This window comes from Temnothorax nylanderi, unplaced genomic scaffold, assembly GCF_030848795.1.
Source record: "Temnothorax nylanderi isolate EJ_2023f unplaced genomic scaffold, tnyl_v1.0 TNYL_tig0019_pilon, whole genome shotgun sequence".
Taxonomy (NCBI): domain Eukaryota; kingdom Metazoa; phylum Arthropoda; class Insecta; order Hymenoptera; family Formicidae; genus Temnothorax; species Temnothorax nylanderi.
In genome coordinates this window covers 332,670-352,169 of record NW_027249081.1, presented here as the reverse complement: position 1 = coordinate 352,169, position 19,500 = coordinate 332,670, and the positions used below count along the sequence as shown (strand labels likewise).

At 38.2% G+C, this 19,500-nt stretch overlaps 2 protein-coding genes across 3 annotated transcripts in view; one reads left to right on the top strand and one right to left on the bottom strand.

The window, feature by feature from the left end:
* Positions 1 to 19,500, top strand: part of LOC139768949 (uncharacterized) — a 30,586-nt gene that overhangs the window by 9,654 nt on the left and 1,432 nt on the right. The window contains exons 2-5 of one of the 2 annotated variants that reach the window (XM_071699624.1): positions 16,455 to 16,949; positions 17,128 to 17,375; positions 18,018 to 18,603; positions 18,845 to 19,065. In XM_071699624.1, coding sequence (XP_071555725.1) covers positions 16,455 to 16,949; positions 17,128 to 17,375; positions 18,018 to 18,603; positions 18,845 to 19,065 — 1,550 coding nt within the window. Of the gene's footprint in view, positions 1 to 16,454; positions 16,950 to 17,127; positions 17,376 to 18,017; positions 18,604 to 18,839; positions 19,066 to 19,500 lie in introns of both variants that reach the window. The other variant, XM_071699623.1, reaches the window with a different exon arrangement.
* On the bottom strand, positions 8,342 to 11,841 carry LOC139768900 (uncharacterized). The gene is made up of 4 exons (XM_071699544.1): positions 10,039 to 11,841; positions 9,237 to 9,344; positions 8,981 to 9,163; positions 8,342 to 8,848 (listed from the first exon to the last, which is right to left on the bottom strand). Exons 1-4 carry the CDS (start codon positions 10,962 to 10,964, stop codon positions 8,758 to 8,760), a joined length of 1,308 nt encoding a protein of 435 aa, XP_071555645.1. The 5' UTR covers positions 10,965 to 11,841; the 3' UTR covers positions 8,342 to 8,757.

The window sequence follows — 19,500 nt, the reverse complement described above, 5'->3', positions numbered from 1 at the left end:
ATAATTCCCATCAGATTTTCAAATTATGCGAATATCTCATATAGCGATATTGAATTGTAGGACATATAATCTCACGAATTTATAGATCCTTCGATTTTTTTGGAGAGTCCAAGATTTGCAGATTTCTAAATTTACCTTTTTTCTTCATAAAGAATAAGCATTAATAAAATTAGTTTCATTATATATAAATTAATTATCTTATAAAAAATAAATAAAAATCTCTAATAAATAACATTTAACCCTTAAAGTGCATACGTTTTTTCGGTTTACCTTTTAAGTACATACGTGGGTCTGTCATATTCAACGCTATTTTTCTCGACCTTAAAGTATTTTAAAAAATCTAAAAAAATTCATGAAACATCTGTCTACATTGTAGTTGACGATTTTACAGTCATTTTGATAAACATCGTTTATTTAATATCTTCCGACAGGCTTGCAAGTTTTACAGTTACGAGCAGATATCACTTTGGCTCGGACGCCGTAGACCCGCCTATGCAGCTTAAGGGTTAAACACTTTCGTTTAACTCTTAAAGAATGTGGATTCATCCATTGCATTTAATAATTTTTATTAAATTAAAAAATAAATACTATTTATATCACAATAGCATCATTACCACAATAACTTAAAAATTTTCCTTGATATTATAAATTATTACAAAGTGCATCACTGCAAAAATTTCGGAGATATTGCATTATCCTTTCTTGCCTGCTTACGGATGAAATAAATTGTGTCAACCATAATTGTCCTTTTCCGTTTAAAATGACTTGTCAGAAAAGTCGCAGTATTTACTGCATTTTCATACGTGTTTCGTTATACCATTGTTCCGCTCTGGTTCGGTCTCTCTCTCTCCCTCTCCCCCCTCCTCTCACTCTCTCTCTCTCTCTCTCTCTCTCTCTCTCTCTCTCTCTCTCTCTCTCGTGCAAGCAAGTTTTAATTATCGGGTACAGATCTTTATCAACGGGATTCCGGAGACGCGCGAAACTTCATCGACGGCAGCCGGTTTAATTTTCAAGTTCACGAACGAGAGGCCGGTTCGGGACAAACCGGAAGAAGCGCTCTTCGTGAGAGGCCGCCAGTGAGTTCAGAGACCCGCCAGTGAAAGTCGATCGGTTAAATGACGACGACGACGATGCACACCTGTGTAACGTCCTATTCTGACCGCGGGCCGCAAGTACCACGTGTTCCATTTCTGACGAAATCTCTTTGATCTCTTTTTGCTTTAAATCAACAATCAGTTCTTCCTATCCGCAGCAGTTGAACACCTTTGGAATAGTGCATACGATCGAGATATTAATACTATTAATAATTTTCTATTGTCGCTAAGTGCTATCTTTTTTCGAATGTTATTTCTTTACGATATAAATTATCTGACATACAATTTTAATACGAACAAATTACATTAGCCTGTAACAGAACAACTATTAAAATCCAATTTTAAAATAATTTGCATTTATTAAATAAGTGTAGATATGTTAATGTTTATAGATATGTTAATATACACAATTATTGGTGAATATTGTGCGGAGTAATCTTTGTAGAATTAAAAGAAATATAGAGATTCAAATATTTCAAAGAATCTACTTTCACTTTTTTGGAGATTCTGGACAAGTAACGGCGGGAGAAAATAACAAAATATTTCATTAATTATTTATATTTCTATATTTAATTATTTTGCATTTAATTATTTATAATACAAAATTATGTTACTTTTAATAATTAATTGACATGCAAAAACAACAATATGCTTGCCATTTATTTTTATAATTTATAATAGATTCTACTAATATTTAAGGAAAATATTACTAATACAAATATATTTCTTACATTATACATTTCTGATATAATCGATTAAAAATTTTTATTACGTTATCACATTGAATATTTACTTGCATATTTTAATGTCTTATTATACAACAGGATAGTAAATACATGAAATTAAAAAAATGAAGAATAGGAAATGAAATTAAATGAAAAATAAGGGAAGCCACATAGATAAAGTTATAATTAAAAAATAAAAAGGTTAAGAATAAAGAAAGCAAAAGAACAGAGGAAATAAAAATTATTTGTTTGATGAATAGATCTCTTAAAAAAGTAAATTTTACTTTACATTAAAGTTTTCAGGACATACAATATATAAATATTTATGGATTTAATATTAAATTTAAGGGTTAAAATCCAAAAACTGATAAATTTTCCAAAAGATCCGAACTTTTAAATTTCTCACGATCGTTTGAGTACCGCCGCTTGAGTAATATGGATCAGTAGGTAAGTGTGGCCCATAGTAACGCATAAACGCGAGAGGAGAAAGAGAGAAATTGCAATTCTCCTGAATGCAGCACGTGACTAATACAGCATATTATCGCAGTTCGTATTTATCGCAATTGATCAAATTGCTCGTGCATTAAATCCCTCTCCATCGCCTGCAGTCGTCATGCAATTTTTTTTTGTTCCCTCTTTCTCTGGAAATTGCACTCACGGACACGTGATTTAGTATGCACAGACCATTGGTTTCTATAACGAACAGATATGGAAATAGATATGTTCACGAAAGATGAGGATCAGAGAAGAAGATTTATAACATGCATTCACCAGTAATTCTTGTCAAGCAGCAAATTATCGTGACGTGATTCATATGTTTGCTTTGTCATTGTTTTATCGTCTCTCAGCAGGTGGAAAGTTCATCTTAATGTGAGCGAAGAGAGAAGTCTCGGTCGTGATCCATGTAGACATCATGTAACGAGTTTCTCTTTTCAGCTCCGAAGGGTCAACATCCGGCTTTCGGCGTGCCTCTTATGGAAATCTAATATGCGCATTTTAGAATACGTCTGTCGGCTAATTCTTTTTGAAAAGTAAAATAATCCTAACGTGCTGAAATTTGTCTTCATTTGTCCAACAACTTGTGAATTAGACCCACCACTTTCATTGCATCTTAAACGTTGATGGTTACTGGTATTGCTATAATAATTAACTTTTTTCAATATTCATTTTCACACACCATAAATGCTCGTTGTATCTTTGTAAAATTATTATCGATAGCTCTGCAGCAATAAATAACAATTCAACGGAAAATAAGTGGTGTATTTATGTTAAATTCAATCGTTTGTTTGTAAATCCTACAGTATTTTTTTATGTACATCTAAATATAAATAAATTTATATTAATAAAAGTAATAGTTATAATTAAGTTAATAATAATAAATAAAAGAATAAAAGAATTTAATTTGAGATTAATATTAATTAATAATTAAATTTTTATATAACAAGAGATTACGTAATAATTGTTAATTAATTGTTAATAAATTTTTCTGGTGTTTCTGATTTAACCGTTGTAAATAATGATTTTATAAAACAAATGGAAATAATTATAAAATGAGCAGCAATATCGTTGCATCTTAAAAATAAAAGTTATTTATTAAATTTAACGTATTTTGTAAATTATTTGACAGGTTTACAGCTCCATTAATTAGCAGCAAACCTCAGGCTAAAGCGCTTGACTGTCTAAAAACTCACACAAGGTCTCCGTAAATTATATACTTTTCGTCTTCGATTTCGATGCACCCATGTCTACCGTCGCGAACTAATCATGGAGAGAAAAAAAATGGACGTTTACAGATTATACGACCTTAGCAATAAAAGAAACGTGAGGCTCTTCTTAAGTATCTCGGATTTTGAAAGGACACAAGTATTCTCAAGAAGGTTCGAATCGTGAAACATCTCTCTGACATTCTCTTTTGTCATTTTGCAATCAGATCGCCGATCAGATCGTACGAATGTTTCCTTAATTCCCACCTTGTTCTCGACTTTCGAGGAGCGTTCGCGTCCTCAAGGTATCACGCTGCGCCAACAATCAGCGAAATCATTCGGCATTGTGCTCACGTTGTGTGTACATTGTGTGTATCCCACGTGTATCGCGATGCACAAAGGCCTTCACGACATTTTCCAATATCGCTCGGCACACTCGTTTTCCTTGACATACCTCGAAGATGAGCCCACGTATCGCAGAGAGCATCCTACGTACACTTACGTATCGCGACAAAAATTTCCAGCACAATGAATACAAAATTTTCAATTGCACAATTATTATAAAATAAGTGATGGATGCTAAAACGTTACTGAAATCTTGATAATTGCAATAAATCGCGCATCGCAAGATGTAATTTTTAATTTTATATTTCGCGAATGAATTTAATTTGTTCTTAAATGTTACATGTCTATTTCAATAGTAGTTTTCTAAACATAGTAAAATATTTGCCAATTACAGCGATATGTTTTAAAATACCTACATATCTTTTTACAATGATATCATTATTGTAATGATTATCATCATACTATCATATTTACTAATGCAATCTAAAATACGCTTATAGCTGATTGTCAATTTTTATATACCAATAAATTCTATAACATTCCAGCTTTTACAAAATGCTGTAAAAAGGAATTTATTACAATTTATATTATTATTAACATAATACAATTATATACAATTTATATTTATATTGATATTTTCTTCGTATAAAAATTATATTGGTTTAATAGTTCGTGCCACGAACTTCGTGGGAAAAAATTTAGCCGCTCGAATCGAGAATTGTCGGCGACAATCCTTAATGCATGATCATCCGTGGAAATAAGCTCGCCATCCGCATACATTATCCGCGATATGCGCTTTCACACAGTGCTGCGAGCCGCATCACTTCCGTCGTGGTGAAACTTACTGATATTAAAAAGAGCCTCGCACATCGAGTCGCCGTGCGTTTAGCCGTGCATTTAACGCAACGGAGAAGACGAGAGCCGTTCGTGATAAACGACGACGACTTGCATGCCGCGACGGTATGCCGTCGTATGTGATATTTATCTTCTATCTGGCAATGTCGTAGAGCGGACAGGTTCAAGTGTAAAATTGTGAAAGCTGAACATGCACGAGATGCCTCAGAAAATTTATATAATGATATCAGATAATATTCCGTACTTTATGCAAAGTTTCTCTCTTATTAAAAGCGAAACTGAGACTGATTATGGCATTATTTAACGCTGAAAATATATATTGAGAGATTCCAATGAATTAAGTTTGCGCGACGCGCAAGTACGTGAACATAATTTTGTTTCTCTCAAATTTAGTTTATTTAAGTAGTTTCTCTTAGTTTATTTAATATTAAAAGTTAAAAAAAGCTTCTGAAAAAAGGAGAGGCGACATAAAATATTCAATCCCTTCGATCCGTTTCGATCAAATTTTTCTTGAGATAAAATGAGAACTTAACAAAAATAACATCCTTTTATTGGTGTTCCGGTATCCTTAATACATTTGGGGGACACATTTATACGCGATATGTGTTAAGTATGACAGATCATTTTCGCGTAACGTGGCCGAGATCGCCGTCCCGACAATTATTCTCTCGCCGACTGTACGATTTAATTGTTCGTGCACAATCTCTCCACGGAGCGATTGCGCCTTTGCTCGTCGTTTATCTGAGATCGCAGGTAGAAATAACGTGAAATTGTCGCACTAATGTCACAAAGTGAAAACGGATCGTGTTTAAATTATGAGTGTTAGACGATCAAAGGCGTTTTAAAATGTCGGTGCGAACCGTCGGAAAAATAATTATCTTGCATTTTGCCACCGCGATAGAAATCGATCGGCGAACTTCTCTAATCTTCTCAGCGAATCTCACGATGATGATTAGAGAATTATTCAGATCGTGAGAAGAAACGGTGAAAGTTCTTTGTTTTTACACGGTATCGTTAAAAGGAGACGGCGCACGCTTATTTATTTGTGTTTATTTTCCGGAACGCGAAACGTCGCCTAGTCATTGTAGTGTGTTTTACTTGGGCGCGCGAGGACGCGGCGTTCCTTTGGCACAATTTCCTCGGACGTGAAAAGGTATCGAAGAGGCGGAATCTCGGAAGCGTTTGTCGCGAACGCGCGGCGGAAATGCGCGCTCTTCCGTTTTACGAGCGATCTCGTTGCTCAACTGTGCTTGAAACTCGCGTCGCTCTCAGAAGTAGAGGAATCGCCGCAAGAAGTGGCTCACTTTCGATGCCGAAGTCGATGAGTACGATTCTGGTATTTTGCCGCAGGTTTGAAACGAGACTCATCGATTTCCTCGGACTTCTGATCGTCCTTGAAATATTCGAGTTTTGCCCAAAACCAGACGACACAAGAAATGCTATCGAGCGAGTATCGCCTAACGGAGACGTTTTATTCTCGGTGTCTCGCTCGGTGGGAAACATTTTCTGCCGAGGACAATGTGATAAATGGCCCAGAGAAGAACGAATACTATTATCATGCATTAACACAGAAATGTAGTGTGGATATGGCTTTTAAACGAGTCGTTGAACTCACAAATAAGTCGCAAAAGCGAAATTTAGATATCTGTTCGTATATAAATGTATTTTAGTATTACAAAAAAATTTTTAATTTATCTTATCTCTAAAGAGAGAGAAAGGGGGAGAGAGAGAGAGAGAGAGAGAGAATGTCATAAAGAATATATTCCAATAGCGGACTCGCATTAAGTGGTTTCACAAGTTGTTTCTCGTCTTTCCAAATCTGGAAGATATGATTCGCAGCACTGTTTTGCTTAATTAGTCAAATAAATTCGAATGGGTGCAATAACGGACGCAAGGAAACAGACCTTTAGGAATGTCACACTGAGATAATTTGTTTCCTCTTCGTCGTAAGTTAAGATTCTCGAGTGTTTTCGTGGTGTTTAAAGAATTCATTCGGGGGAGTCATTAATCGATTTGAAAACGTACCGGACGGTCTGACTGGTTATCAACGCGACTCGAGACTTTCCTGCATTCCTAAAGTGAAAATGGAGAAGTTTGTCCGCGACCCGAAATTCAACTCCTATCCGGCATTCGTCTTTACTACACTTCTTCCTCTTAATTGCCAATTATCCTCTTATCGATGCGCATCTTTGACGTCTTGAACTTTCGCCGCAAAATGATATATCGATGAAAAATAATATCTCATTATTTACTGTAAATTGACGTTTTTGATGCCGCTACAGATACCGCGTCACCTGTAATAAAGTAGTTCGAACATCATTAATTAAATAACAGGGCCTAAGTGACAGGAATAATCGAATAATAACGGTGATTATGCACTTGACAGTTCCGGTAGCGTGACAAAAAAAAAAGGCATTCCAAATATGTACTGTCATGTGGATACCGTTCAAGAAACTGTAATACGTTCTACATGTTATATAATATCGCGCGATTAAAAGTCGCGAAATAATTTTATGTTACGTTCGCCGGTAAACTAATTGTGAATGTTATATTGCATTTACATCGTAAGCGACGAATTGAACGGATTCTCTCAATAACTGAATATAGGCCGAAGTAATAATTCCAGTGTTCTATTTCTAACGTATTATTTTCTCAGATTCTTTGACCAATTCGGTGTCATTTCTTTCCTTAGTGAAAATGTCGGGAGAGATCGTCATTTATTGCGACTTTCTAGTTATTAGCATTATTTATCTTTACATCTAAGTCTCAAATTAACGTTCTGTTAAATTACAGTTCGCTTAAAATTGAGTGAAGGGTATGATTGTTTTATTCTCTCTCTTCCGAAGTTTATTTCACCAGACAACTCTTACTTGCCTAATCGATTTTGTTTTGTTTCGAGTAATTTCTCTCTTTCGTTCCATATCAATTATTTGATAATAACAGATGTCTCATTTTTGTTCAGGAACAATTAACTGCATATTTCAATCATAGAATCTATCTTTAAAAAGTAATGAATCACAAATACATTTGTAACACAAGTGGTGTAAAATATATAATACAATATAGTTTTTTACATAAATTACATTGGTGAAACATAAATATCGAGCGTCAATTAATGTCGAGCACGCGTTGTTACGTTAAGCCACAAAATTATCTGTTAACCCGTTTAATCTCGCCGGCAGCTTGTTGATTAAAAATTGCCAGCGTGCCTCGTTGCCGCTTGGCCGCTTGTAATTATTGTCAACGGTAATGTACGGCGTGTGTGCGCCGGATAATTGGTCAGCCCCTATTCGTCGTCCGAAAGTCCGCTGCATCCGTAAATTCTCGGGCCGCACTGCCATAGAATAACGCCGACCTACTTCTATACCCTGCGACTACTTTCACTTGCGAGGACGAGGTCGGCACGGATGCACGGGCGGAACGAATTTCCGAATAACATACCTTCAACATGCCTCGGCATTTCGTTCTTTAAGCCCAGTTTTTCGTCCCTTTCTTCATTCGTTACTTTTGCGAAAGCTTTCGCGTCTCGAGCGTAACATTCATTTGTACGTAAAAATAAGACTTACTAATTGTTGCAAGCATAATCAGAAAAATCATTGTTTTAATATATTGACGGTATTATGTTTTTATTAAGAATCGTGTCGTTAATAAACTACAGGACGTTTTACATATTTTGTAACAATTAAAGCTGGATACCATCATGAAATAAATGAGGTGAAGATATTCTTCTTTTCAAATGATTTCTTAATTTGAAATGGATAATAATGTAGCTAATATAATATCGTTATTATCTATATAATATAATTAAATGCTACAATTGATGCTGATATTATAGATAGAATTATTATATATATATGTAAAATGATAATATTATATGTAATTGATGTAGTACAATATTTCACCGATTTTTATACTCTCGCTGTTTCACGCGTAAAGCCGTGAAATTTGCATAATGTGCGAACATTAACGCCATAAATCAACGGACACGAAGGAGATATCGCGTGCGTACTGATACTCAGGCTTCCTAGGCAGTCATTAACAGCTGATTGCCGTACAGTCTTTCTTCTTGACGGCGCTGAACACTTCACGAAGCTGGCCATTTCTCTTTACGACGTCGTCCGGAGTTCTGTCTCAATACAAAAATAACGCATGTTATTATCTTTTTTAAATTATTAAAAAATATATATATTCGGGCATATCGCGGTTAATATAATACGACAGAACCTTATGAGAAGATGTGCCTGGAGAAGTCGATTACCTGGTGGCCAAGTTCCATAGGATGTGTTGGAGGATGTTGGACTGTGGCTCACCGCCGGCTAAGATCAACTCGCAGATAGACTGATCCTCGCAACCGATCGACTGATCGTCGAGTATGCGTGCCTGCTTGTGTTCGACCGGCAGATCGACAGATCGCAGCTTCGAGAGGACGATGCTCGGCTGGCTAATGGAATTAATCGTGGATTAAAAATATAAACGGGTGTTTTGAGTTAATCGAGGAAAATATAGAGACTTACGTTGTCGTGTTATCGATCCGTATGACGTTGGGCTTTAGCGTCGCCAATAGTAAACCCAGCGGCAGGAAAGTACCAATTAGAGTAATGATTTTCTTCCAAGGGAACGGTCTGTGAACGACATATTCTGGTTTTATATTTGAAAGAAAAATAACTTGAGTCTTGAATAGATGTTAAAAAGATGAATCGTTTCGTTATATGATTCCAATGGAACGCATTATAAAGTTGTACAAACAATTCGTGATAATATATAAGTTAGATTAGATAATTAAAAATTAAAGTATAATCAGAAATAATATAATTATTTAAAAATCTAAAATATAATATTTTGATATCAGATTATTATTTTTAAACATATTACATTTATGTCTTTTTCAAGGAAATACAAATTAAGTAATCATATTAAATACGATCGTAATACAAATTCAGTTGAAGAAAGTTTTTATTTATTGCTTTGCGTGGATTTAATGGGTATTGAATAACACATTTCTTGCATTTTCTCTCTCTCTTTCTTTCTCTCTCTCGACATGTACATACGTATCAAACAAATATGCAATTTAAATATGCAATTAAAAAATGATAATATCTTAATCAAACTTGAAGCAATACTTATACGGTTGGCTGCGTTATGTAATGTAATTAACGCATAAATGTTAAAACGAGGAATATATCGAGGAATACAGAAAAGTGAATATCATGCAGAGACCTAGATAGATAAATAAATAACGTTTAATATCATCTCTTTGGCATTGTTACGAACTATTTTTAAAGCAAACATATCAATATCATATTTACGAGAGCTTACCTTCCTATTCGCGGATAAGCGATAGTCGAATGTGGGTCCTCCATAAATTGCACATCATGATATTCACCACCCGGTTGATAAAACGGATAGGGGAACTTCCGCTTTCTCGTGTAAGTTGACTCGTGTTGCTGAACTACCATAACACCGTTACTCTCCGGTCTCTTCACCTCGATCGCGGCCTCCTGCGACGTCGGCTGATAACCACTCTGACTCTGATCGGCGTAATAATTGACGGCGTACGGTGACCTCGAGGCGTCGTAGTAAATACCGGTCGATCGGTGATCGGTCGTCGTTTTCCCGAATATCTCCTGCATCTCCGGCTTCGCGACGTTTTGGACGAACGTCTGATCGAACACGTGGCCAACGGTACCTTCCTCAAACTGCGATCTCGTACTCTCCGTAACGGTCTGCCGATCGTCGAAGGAATGACGGATGTTTGACGTTTGCACCACGCCGTCGTCCTGGAACTTAATTCTGCTCGAACGCGTCACCTCGTCCAGCAGACTGGTGATACCTTGAGACGCGTCCTGAAGGATATTCTGAAACCGCTCGTGCCGCGCGTCCAGGTGAACATTGTTGTCGAACCTCACGGGCTGCACATTGTTGAAGGGGTTCGTCCGGACAACTGGTTCCTCGATCTCGCCCAAATGCTTGCTAGGTTTAAAAACGTTGGAATCGTTCCGAGAGCGGGCTTCGGTCGGTGATGTTAATTCCCGATCAGAACTGTCGGTGACCGGTCTTAATAACGAAACGACGGCCGTCGTTGTTTCGTGAACGGATTGATTCGATGTCGAGGAAGTCTCCTCGAAGATGACTTTCGTTTCGCGTATCTCTTCCGACGCTTTGAGAGTCCTCGAGAACGTAAGACCGACGATCAAAAAACGAAGCAGGAGGAAGCGACACATGGGGATCTTATGCAACCACATGTTTCTCGTTCGATTAAGTCGGCAATCAGTGCGAATGATGTTTATGCGTCTGCGATGACGAGCGGGTGCGGAGAACAGTTATTTCCATTGCGTGACGTTCGCCGTACTAAGTCATTTGGCAGGACGTCCTGCGACTTTAACTCGCGAAAAAAAAAAGGCAAGAGCAACGATGGGCGTATTTTAAAAAGCGTGAACGTGAGAACGATTTCTTAATCACCGCCACGCTTGTCGTCCGCACTCCAATTGTAGTTGACAAAGTGAGCGTTGCGACGTTTAGTTCAAGCAGCGCATCATAATGCATGACACGCCGCAACGAAGCAAGATCGTGTGTTTTGAAAGCAATTTCACATAAAACCGAAATATTAATCAAATCAGTAACAATTAATCAAAGAGAAAGTAATCAATTTATTATCCTTCTTTCTCCTTTCGTCTCATCTTCGAGTTCGTTTTGCCTTTTCGTTCTTGCAACTGTAGTTTTCTAAAATGATAGATTTATTACAATTGTGCAAGACATATGAAAGTTAATTTGTGAATCTTTGGTCTAATGTAGGAAAAATATAACTTGCAAATAAGCCGGAATGATATACCCTGGTAGAAAATTGTGCAATTTGACTGAACACTCAAGCAGTTGCTATCTGGTATTACTGATATGGAAGAACTTGGACGTTATCGCTTTTCTGCATTTTTATTTCACACGACTTCGTGAAAGAAAATTCCGGAGAAATTCAGCGGCACACACAGTAGAATGGAAACGAGCGAAACATACCAGACTGCTAAATTGCATAAGTAAGATACGAGACGTTACTTGCTCTAGCAGCGTACGCGGAACATGAGTATAATGAGCGGAAGGGGTGAAAAGACTTTCTAAGCCAAGTTTTATCGCCGAGCGGTGAGAGTCTGACCCTGTTTCGCGGCGAGGTCATACCGATATGTTCTATATGCTCCGCGGTGATCTTAACATTTTCATATTTCACAATAGAGAAGTAACTTTACACAAGCTGTTTACATTTCTTTCAAACAGCTTTGCCTCGTACAATTGGCTTCACATTTGTATGAACAATTTCTACTGATACTTTATTAAATTATCAACAAATATCGACAATTCATTAAAGATAGAAGCAAATAATTTACAAATCGAGCAAAGAAGAAAATTTATGAAACGTCAAATCGAGAATTTCGATAATATATATTACCTTTTATTGTCTATAATTTTTCTTAATAGATATTTTTATGTACATAAAGATACACAGTTTTAAATGTTTTTTGTGTACTTAGCGTACATTTTTTTACCTTTATAAGGTTCTTTTAAAGGTTTTTTTTCTTTTTTTATATTTTTTAAACAAATGTATAAAACTGATTTAATTTGAAATATATATTCAAGAAAATATCTGACAATTATCTAATATTATTTGATACTAATCCACACAAATACTTTCCTTGAAATTTTCTATCATTGCGTGTCCGACATGTGGACTAGATCTCGCGGTGATCTTTTCACACCTTTCAGTTCGTCTCATATCGTTCTCGTTAACGCGACTCTCCCTCTAATACGACCGACAATGAAAGTAGACGTTTACTGCATACGCGGACTATTCTACCCTTTCTTCAGCGTCGTCACAATTGTTTTCGCGGTTAGGTGTCTAGGCTGACCTAATTCCAGTTTCGAGTAAGCTAGCTGACCGCCTCGTAACCGGAATTGGAAGTAAAAGAAATTCGTCTCACGTCTCTGTAATCCCGAAAACGTGCCAATTCATTTTTATATTCATAGTGAAAGAAAAAAGAACCTGTTTTACGTAATTATCCTGATTTCGCAAGGTAGCAAAGATCGATCCGTTACTATCAACCGACCAATTGGATAAACTCATACCCTGATGGCTTTCGAATATTTTAAAAGAAATGCTGTAACTGAAATTTAACGCTCTAAGTTTACATTCAAGACTTTCCACGCAAATTCTTGAGCTATCGGTAATAAACTTCAGAAGATGAAGAATATACGATGACATAACGTGGACACGTCTGTTGATTTTGCTTGGGACGACGCGTAATGCGTTGCATACGCAGATATACGCGAAAATCGGTGGAAGAGCATAGGCTGCTCGACAGAGACGAGAAAAGAAATCGTCCGTTTCTGGGTCGGCGCCAGGCAAAAAAATCCTAGATCGGTGAAAATCTGGCGGAAGAATTGGAAGCTGCTCGTAAAACGGAAACTGTTAAGAACGCGTTTCACTCGCGCGACGAGCAGGAATCACCATCGGCGACGTGAGAGGTAAAGGCACGGGCAAAGGGGAAAAAAAAGGAACGACGGAGGTTTCTGGGCCGCGAAAGCGCAAAAATCGGTAAACGGCCGATTCTACGATTTGTTCGCCGATCCGATTCCGTCTGCTATACGTCGAAGAAGGCCAAATCGGCGATTTGCCGAGCATGAAAATCAACGACGGCTTTCTTTGTCCTTCACGCCGGCATCGTGCCGGCGTGTCCTTAATTGTGCGGCCATTTAGCCAGAAACATCATTTTCTGTACTATCGCGATACGCATGCATTTGACTTGCAAATATATAATACAACATATCTATTAATATGGTATAGTATAATATATTATTATAATATACATATATAAATAAAGTAAATAAATATAATATATTAAATAAATAGTTTCTCCTATTAAAACAGTAATATTTACTTATGCCAAAAGAGATTATTTAACTATAATAATACTAACAAGTCTTAGTAAATTCGTGCACTCCACTGCAGAGAAAGAGAAAGAGAAGAAACTAGTAACTGAAACTAATTAATATTAATTTTATATATTTTAATTCTTTTATATGCATATGTATATTTATATGCATAACTATAAACAGTACCAACATTTCACATTACGATAAAAGTAATCTAAATAATTATTTAAATAAACACCGTTATAAATCATGCAAATATCAATATTGACTATATTGTATATTCTATTTCGATGTGTTTCTGCAAGTAGAAGATAGATCGTGAAGCTAAAAAGAGAACTGTATGTTCTTTTGAATAAATTTAGAATTTCTTTACAAAATGTTCGTGTTTCACACTTCTATCGTAGGAATCGGCAACGGCAAACAAATTAGAAAATCAGTCTCGAAAGGATTGAGATTCCTAATAGATTCCCATACGCGATCTCTCTGATGCAGCCGAAACTACTCGCGGTGCCGCGCCTAGAGGAGGCCGCGGCATAGAAGAGAGAGCAACTCCTTCGTGTCCCACGTCAGAAACGTGAGTTCTACCGTGTAAACGGTGAAAGTAGCGATTTGACAAAAGGTAAAACTCACGTGAAAATGACACTGTCGATGGTCGGGGACGCGACACAGAATCGGGCGACAATGAGACGCCCGTCTTGTCGTCACCCTCATTGTCACGAGCGCCGCAATTAGCGCGTGACACGAACGGTCTGGGTCTGTTTCTCATTGTCACGTTGTCTTCCAACGTCGGCGAATACGACTCTCGCCGAAGCGAGGGAGGAGGACAATGCGAGTACAAGTAACGAGACGAGTACGGGAAAATGATCGGAGATCGGCTACGCGCCACTTGAGTTTTCTCGGTCAATCACGGCAACGTCTTTGCTCGCTCGCTCGCTTCGCTATCGCTATGCGGCATGAACAATCCCATCAAGAGTGGCAATTAAAATCGCCGCGGAGATCGAAGACAGGGCAATTAAAATCGCCGCAAGATTGAAGACAGGTTGCGTACGACCGTTCCGTTGCTCCTTCGTCCGGATGCGTTAGACGCGCGTCTCGAATTACCGTCCGGATTTTTGCAACGCTGTAAGTGTGTCTGATTAGAGATGCTGATAAGTGAGAAAGCGTATTGTAAATAACTCGTCGAAGTGATTGTTTTAACGTACAAGCGGATCGATCAAAGATTCGTTAACGGAGGTGTCAGTAATCTCGGCGAATAAAAATATAAGAATGTTTAAGAATTTTATTTATAACCGACAAATAAATTTTAATAGTGCAATATACATACGTAGCGTATTTGTGATTCTAAGATCGTAGACTAATTAGGATATATTAATATCTAAACGTACCATAATATATATTTGCCGTGTAAACAGAATTAGAAAGACGTTTCAGCCTCATTTGAGAGAACTTTCCATCTCCATCGTTTTACTCTAGTCATCTAGCGCTCGTTATTCCTACAGAAATTCACGCGAAAGCGAGGCATTCTGAAATAAATAAATATATATCTGTCCAAGAATATGAAATGTGTCTCGTATCTCAACCATTCTAGGAGGCTGTTAGAAAAGCGAATGCCTTGGAAACCGCTACACGTCTCGCGGTCCTACATAACGTACAAACAGTGTGTCTCGCGCAAAAATACAGACATCGCTCACTTGTCGGAGGCCAGAGTGATGGGCTCGATCTCATCGATCATCGATCGTGACCGGCATGACCGACCTCGCCTCCCATTGTTGTTTCATTGTATTCCAAGAACGATCGTTATCCAGGAGCGAAGGAGAAAAAAACCGCCGGCGTGGGATGGAGCGGCTGGAGCGAGAAAGGAAGAAACCGCGAGATGGGAAGAGAGAAAGGGACACGCGCGGAAATCGCGGGCGAGAAGGAGAGACAATGTGGCGCCCGTTCTCCAGGTTGACCAAGCCAAGGAGGTAAGACACGGAATAACACAACGGCCACGGGGAACGGAGGAAGATGCAAAATGGACCAAGCACCGACGAAGTGGGGATCTGGATTAAAAGCAAACGAGGGCAACGTCTCAGCAACAGAGCCATCTCGGACCTTGAGGAGTCGAGGTCGCCGACGTACTCCACTTCCGCATTCGTAACGTCGCTCTGTTGTCGTCGTCGTCGTTGTTGTTGTTGTTACTGTTGTTGTTACTGTTGTTGCTGCTGCTGCTGTTACTGTTACCACTGTCATTCCGTACCCCGGCGCACGCGTTGCGCGGCAGTTCCTGCTAACGGATCTCCGAGCGGCGACACACGGGCCTAGTTGTTCATGTAATTGAAGGCGACTCGGACGACTAATATCGACACGGTCAGTGCGACACGTAGTGTACGCGAATTGTTCGTTCTCCTTCGGCGCTCTATCGCGTTATAATCACATAGTAGAATTCCGTAGAATTAAATAAACGACGTACGAAGTCACGGGGCGGTTATCTGAGCCGGGTGATGACAGTGATCTCGACGAGAATAGTAATTCTCTAACTGTTTCTCTAAAACTCTAACTCGACTAGTATACGACTTCATTGTGATTCCGCTGGTTATTTATCAATTTTTATAGCCGTCGTTTCCCCTCGTTATATTTAATGCCATTTTCAGAATAATGTAGCTTTCTGACAGTTATTAATACGCGATTTACTACTCTTCTTCTTCGCGTTAGAGACGAGGCTCCATAAAAGCATTTTTGAACAAATCTATTGTAATAATATTAAGTAACTAAAAGCGAGAATTCGGTTAACAAAATCCTAAGAGATGTACGAAATAAGGTTCCTCGTGTTTCAGATGACGACAAGAGGAGCGGTATGCCTGCTCCTGACGATCTTGACGTCAGGAGGTTCGCTGGCTAGCACAAGGTACTTCGTGAAAATGCGAACGAACGCGTCCGAGATGTTTAGAACGAAGGCGGACAACTTGAGGATTCTTCAGGATCCGATAGCGATCACGCCGAATCCTCTGTACGATAACGCGGGGAACGAGCACCAAGCCGAGGACGGGAGAATGACCAAAGAGATATCGAGCGATCAGTATAATCGAAGAAATTCCTTTGTCGAATCTTCGACCTTCAATCCGGACGTGCTCAATAAGTTTCTCGAGGAATATGCGAACAAAGTTAAAACCACTACCGAGAGGAATTTCAAATATCCCTTCAGAATCGTGAAACCACCCGCGGAACCACTCGTTCTCGAAATCGACAGCGAGACCACCGAGACCACGACCAGCCACGAACAGGGCGAGAAATTTGATCAGATCTCAAATGCTACTTCAACGGATGATGCGGTAAGAACCATATATTTTAGATAAAATAATTGATATTTTGTCTTTAGAATAATTGAATTTAAAAAAAGCCAAGAAAGGATATTTTAATAATTTTAAATTCCGTGCTATTTATAATATAATTTGTTGTTAGATAATAAAGAATATGTTGGTTAATTTTTCATTATTTTTGCTGATTTAGTTAAGCGAGGCGTTGAACGATACCTTGAAGAGAAACAAGTACTACGGCACGAACAATTATGAAGATAACAGAAACGGCTGGGTGACGCTGGAAGCAATTCCGTGGTCTAAGAGCAAAATTTCCAAGTGGCAGGCCAATCTCAGCACGCAACGACCTTGGCCAGAGATAAAGCCATGGGATAAACCGAGCATGAAACCATGGGCCAGTGACTTTACCATCAGACCCACTTATGAAAACAACATACCGTGGTAAGTACCACACAACCATTAATTTTCCTTTCATTACGCGGTCTTATGTACAATTTTTGAAAATAGGTTTCGTAATTATTATGACGAGAGATATTTATTGTTAGCGTCCAATTGAAACTTTCTTTCTTGCAAGCTGTTTACAAAGTTCAGCAATATACCTCATTTTACGCGATACTCTCTACATTAATATTAAGAAGTGTATAATCAGAAAGTCTCGTAGAAATTGATTCACTTCTTACTTCTTTATTCCTTTATTTGCATCTTTCCTCAGTCCTATTACTCGTGCCCGAGCGTGGTGACTTCTCTTCATATACATGTTTTGCGCACGTAGATTATACACATTGTATATGGGACTTACAGTTTAACGCCGATTCCGAACGGCTATATTTTTTTTAGAGAAGTGTTCATTTATTTGCATAACAAAGCCAATTTGTGCAAAAGATGCAAATGAATTTTTTTATTTCTTAACATCTTCTAAAGATCTCAAGACTTAACTTTTTTGATTATCAAAAGAGTCTTCTAGATAAAAATTGTGTTATATCAGTCTATTAATTAGATATTTTTATCTTATATTACACGAAAGGTGTTTCTCGGCGAAATATCGGCTTTAAGCAAATGAAAAAATAAACGATCGTATCCCAGGTACGACAAGCCAAAACCCAATTGGCCCGAGAGCAACGAGAAGCCGTGGCAGAAACCAATTTCACGTCCCCCATACCGCCCTGACGACGCGTCTAATCAGGCGCAGAAGTGGCCGCCGGAGAGACCGTCCTGGAACAAGTACGACCCTCATCGTCCCAACAGCGATATCATCACGGACGACAGACCGTCCAATTTCCCCAGCACTTGGTCCAGACCGCAGACCGCCTCGTATCAATTTATCGATAGATATTCGGACAAGGACCAATCGGGTGACGGAAGCAATTGGCACGATTACCCGTCCAGATACGATCAGGCTCGACCTCGGCCCAGTGTGATTACCGAGAGGCCGAATTTCTCGCATTATCAGTACGTGGACAATCATCCGCCGAGTCATCCGGCGAGCGGCGACGGCCAGTGGGTCCTCTTATCGTCGAACCGGGGATATGCGAAATCGAGACAGAGATCAATCAAGTTCGACGCGATAAATTCAGCAGACCCGTTCAAGAGGGTCAACACGACAGGTCGCGGAAACGGAGGAAAACAAGATGAAGATCCTGCAATAGCTGTGATGACGTCGAAACGCCAGGTTAGGCTAGATGATCAAAGAGAGATCAAGTATTGATTTTAATTTAACTAAAGTATGTCCCCTACCTCGCGTCAAGCAGTTTTTATTTTTTCAATTTGACGAATCTGCCTTTATTTGAACAATAATTAAAATGTCATGGATGATCTAATTTCGCGAAGATAGTTATTGTTAGTTACGTGGAGATTTGTCAAAGGGGATATCGCTGACGGCCGCTTTATGAAAGATCGTTTACCTAGGTCAGATTGACGGTGTTGCCATCGATCAACGGCACGAACACGACGACGTCCCACGGAGGCCTTCTGGAAGTCGAGAAGACGTTCAAGAGCGTCGAACAGAGCCGCAAGGAGTACGAGATGGAGAAGCTGTCGACCGTACCGAATATCCTGAACAAAAGACCAATCAGGCAGCACACTCTGAGCACACAACCGTCGAGTTCGGCCGTTTTAGCAGCCGTCGGAGCAGGTACGGCTGTAACAAATCAACTTAAAATATACTTCAAAATAACTTAAAATATACTATAAAATATATTAATTGCTTGTCCCTGACAAGATTTACATTTCGAGTTAACGTAAAAAGAGATATACTGGCTTTAAATTCTTTTGGCATTTAATAAGATTGATTACTTAAATATTCGGTTTAGTCAAAAAATAAAAAATCATTAATATGTAAATAACAATATATGTATACATAATTTAAATTTTTATTAAAATTTCCAATTACATATTGCAAAAGTGAATTTAATGTTATTTAAATTATTCCTACATTATTCACGTCAACAAAGAGCAACTTTTCGTGATAAAAATACACTTAATCCAATGTGCGTAATATATATCTCGAGAATTTAAATTGCTGAATATTAGTATGTTTATTTAAATTAATTTGGTTAATTATCATACC